General features: G+C 43.3%; 1 protein-coding gene across 1 annotated transcript; it reads right to left on the bottom strand.

Annotated features, from left to right (window-relative positions):
- Positions 1–517: 517 nt before the first annotated feature.
- On the bottom strand, positions 518–1,488 carry LOC136120351 (olfactory receptor 11L1-like). Its single transcript, XM_065873769.1, is given in 2 exon segments — positions 518–1,149; positions 1,152–1,488. Coding segments are annotated over 2 exon segments (969 nt in total).
- Positions 1,489–1,771: the final 283 nt, after the last annotated feature.

Below are 1,771 nucleotides of genomic sequence, written 5' to 3'. Positions count from 1 at the left end.
CTTCCCGGACCAGGGCACGAACCCGCGTCCCCTGCATCGGCAGGCAGACACTCAACCACTGAGCCACCAGGGAAGCCCTATCTTTTCTTTTTTCATTCATTCATTCCACAGATATTTAACAAGCACTGAGAGCACCAGGAATTGAGTCTACAAGACAAGTCTCCCAACAGTACTTAAAAGATGTATAATTTTCTGTACATAGGCTTTATGAACTCAACAGTAATCCTTTCATAGAATCTGAAAATATTGTGTATGTAAACATCATGCCCTGGAATTATAAAGTCAGATTCCCATCAGAAGGTGAAAGTGTCCAGGACAAAGTTGTCTCCAAAACTTCTTGATAGAGGCAATTTATCTTCTGAACAGTTGTTGGCAAGGGTCCATAAAGAAGCTGTTTTATTATGGCTTGTGGAATTTAAAGTAATGCCAGTGATGGCATTTAGGTTTGAAGGCTCTGAACCTGCCCCTCACTTATCCCTGAACTTAATCCACTCTGTATTCTGTGTGTTGATTTTCTTTATCCAATAAAGAAACCTGCCTTCACTCTTACTCCATAGATGCCACAAGTCCTTCTCACGACTTTTCTAACAGTGTCTTTGAAGTCTTTGTTTCTCAAGCTGTAGATAACAGGGTTCAGCAGTGGGGTGACCACAGTATAGGAGACAGAAATAATCTTGTTGATTTCTGGTGACAGGTGGGGATTGGGGCAAACATACATGGAGACCGTGGTTCCACAGTAGATAGTGACAACAGCCAAATGGGAGCCACATGTGGCAAAGGTCTTCACTCGGCCAGAGGCTGAAGGAATTCTCAATATGGAGGACACAATAAAAACATAGGACACAAGTGTAAGAAAAAAGCAGATGCACAGCACAGCAGTTGACAGGGTAAAGATGACCACCTCAGTGATATAAACATTGGAACATGAGGGCTGCATGAGGGGAGGGAGGTCACAGAAGAAATGATTGATCTGCTTGGGCCCACAAAAATCTAACTTGGAAATCATCAAGGAGGGCAGGAATCCTGTGCTGATCCCTGTCAACCAGGAGATTGCCACCAACTTGGTGCAGACCTCAGGACTCATCAGGAAAGAGTAGTGCAGTGGGCTACAGATGGCCAGATACCAGCCATAGGCCATCATGGCCAGAAGAAACACTTGGTAGCCCCGAAGAACGCAAAGAAGTAGAGCTGTGCTATACAGTCAGGGAAGGAGATGGCTTGGCCCTGGGAGAGCAGGTTGGCTGGGAGAAGGGGCACAATTGTGGATGTATACCAGATCTCCAGAAAGGAGAAGTGTTTGAGGAATGTGTACATAGGTCAGTGCAGTCGCTGGTCCTGGCTCACCACTATAATAATGACAATATCCCCTGTGACTGTGAGGAAGTAGATGAACAAGAAAATGGCAAAGAGCAACGTCCACCACTCAAGAGCATTCTGGAATCCTAGCAGCTGAAACTCAGTAACAATGGACACATTTTGGGACTCCATTGCCTGTAGAGGAGAAAAACATTCTGGAAAATCACTGTACATAAGGCATAAAAATATAACTAATGATGTTTGGAACTTCAGAGACTAATTTTTTTAAATTAGTTCAGATCTTTATGTACTGCATTTTAGAGGAGCAAATGTATAATTTCAACTTGCTTTTAAAAAATACGTTTTGATATCAGAAGCTGAATATGGATATTAGGTTTTGGAAAGAACTTCAGCCAATTCCATTTGTTGGATTCTCTGACCTCTACAAGTGGTCTCAGGTCGAAAGATAGAGGCC

The sequence above is a fragment of the Phocoena phocoena genome, chromosome 3, assembly GCF_963924675.1.
Source record: "Phocoena phocoena chromosome 3, mPhoPho1.1, whole genome shotgun sequence".
Taxonomy (NCBI): Eukaryota; Metazoa; Chordata; class Mammalia; order Artiodactyla; family Phocoenidae; genus Phocoena; species Phocoena phocoena.
Note: the sequence above shows the minus strand (reverse complement) of the source record. Positions and strands in the feature narration are given on the sequence as shown.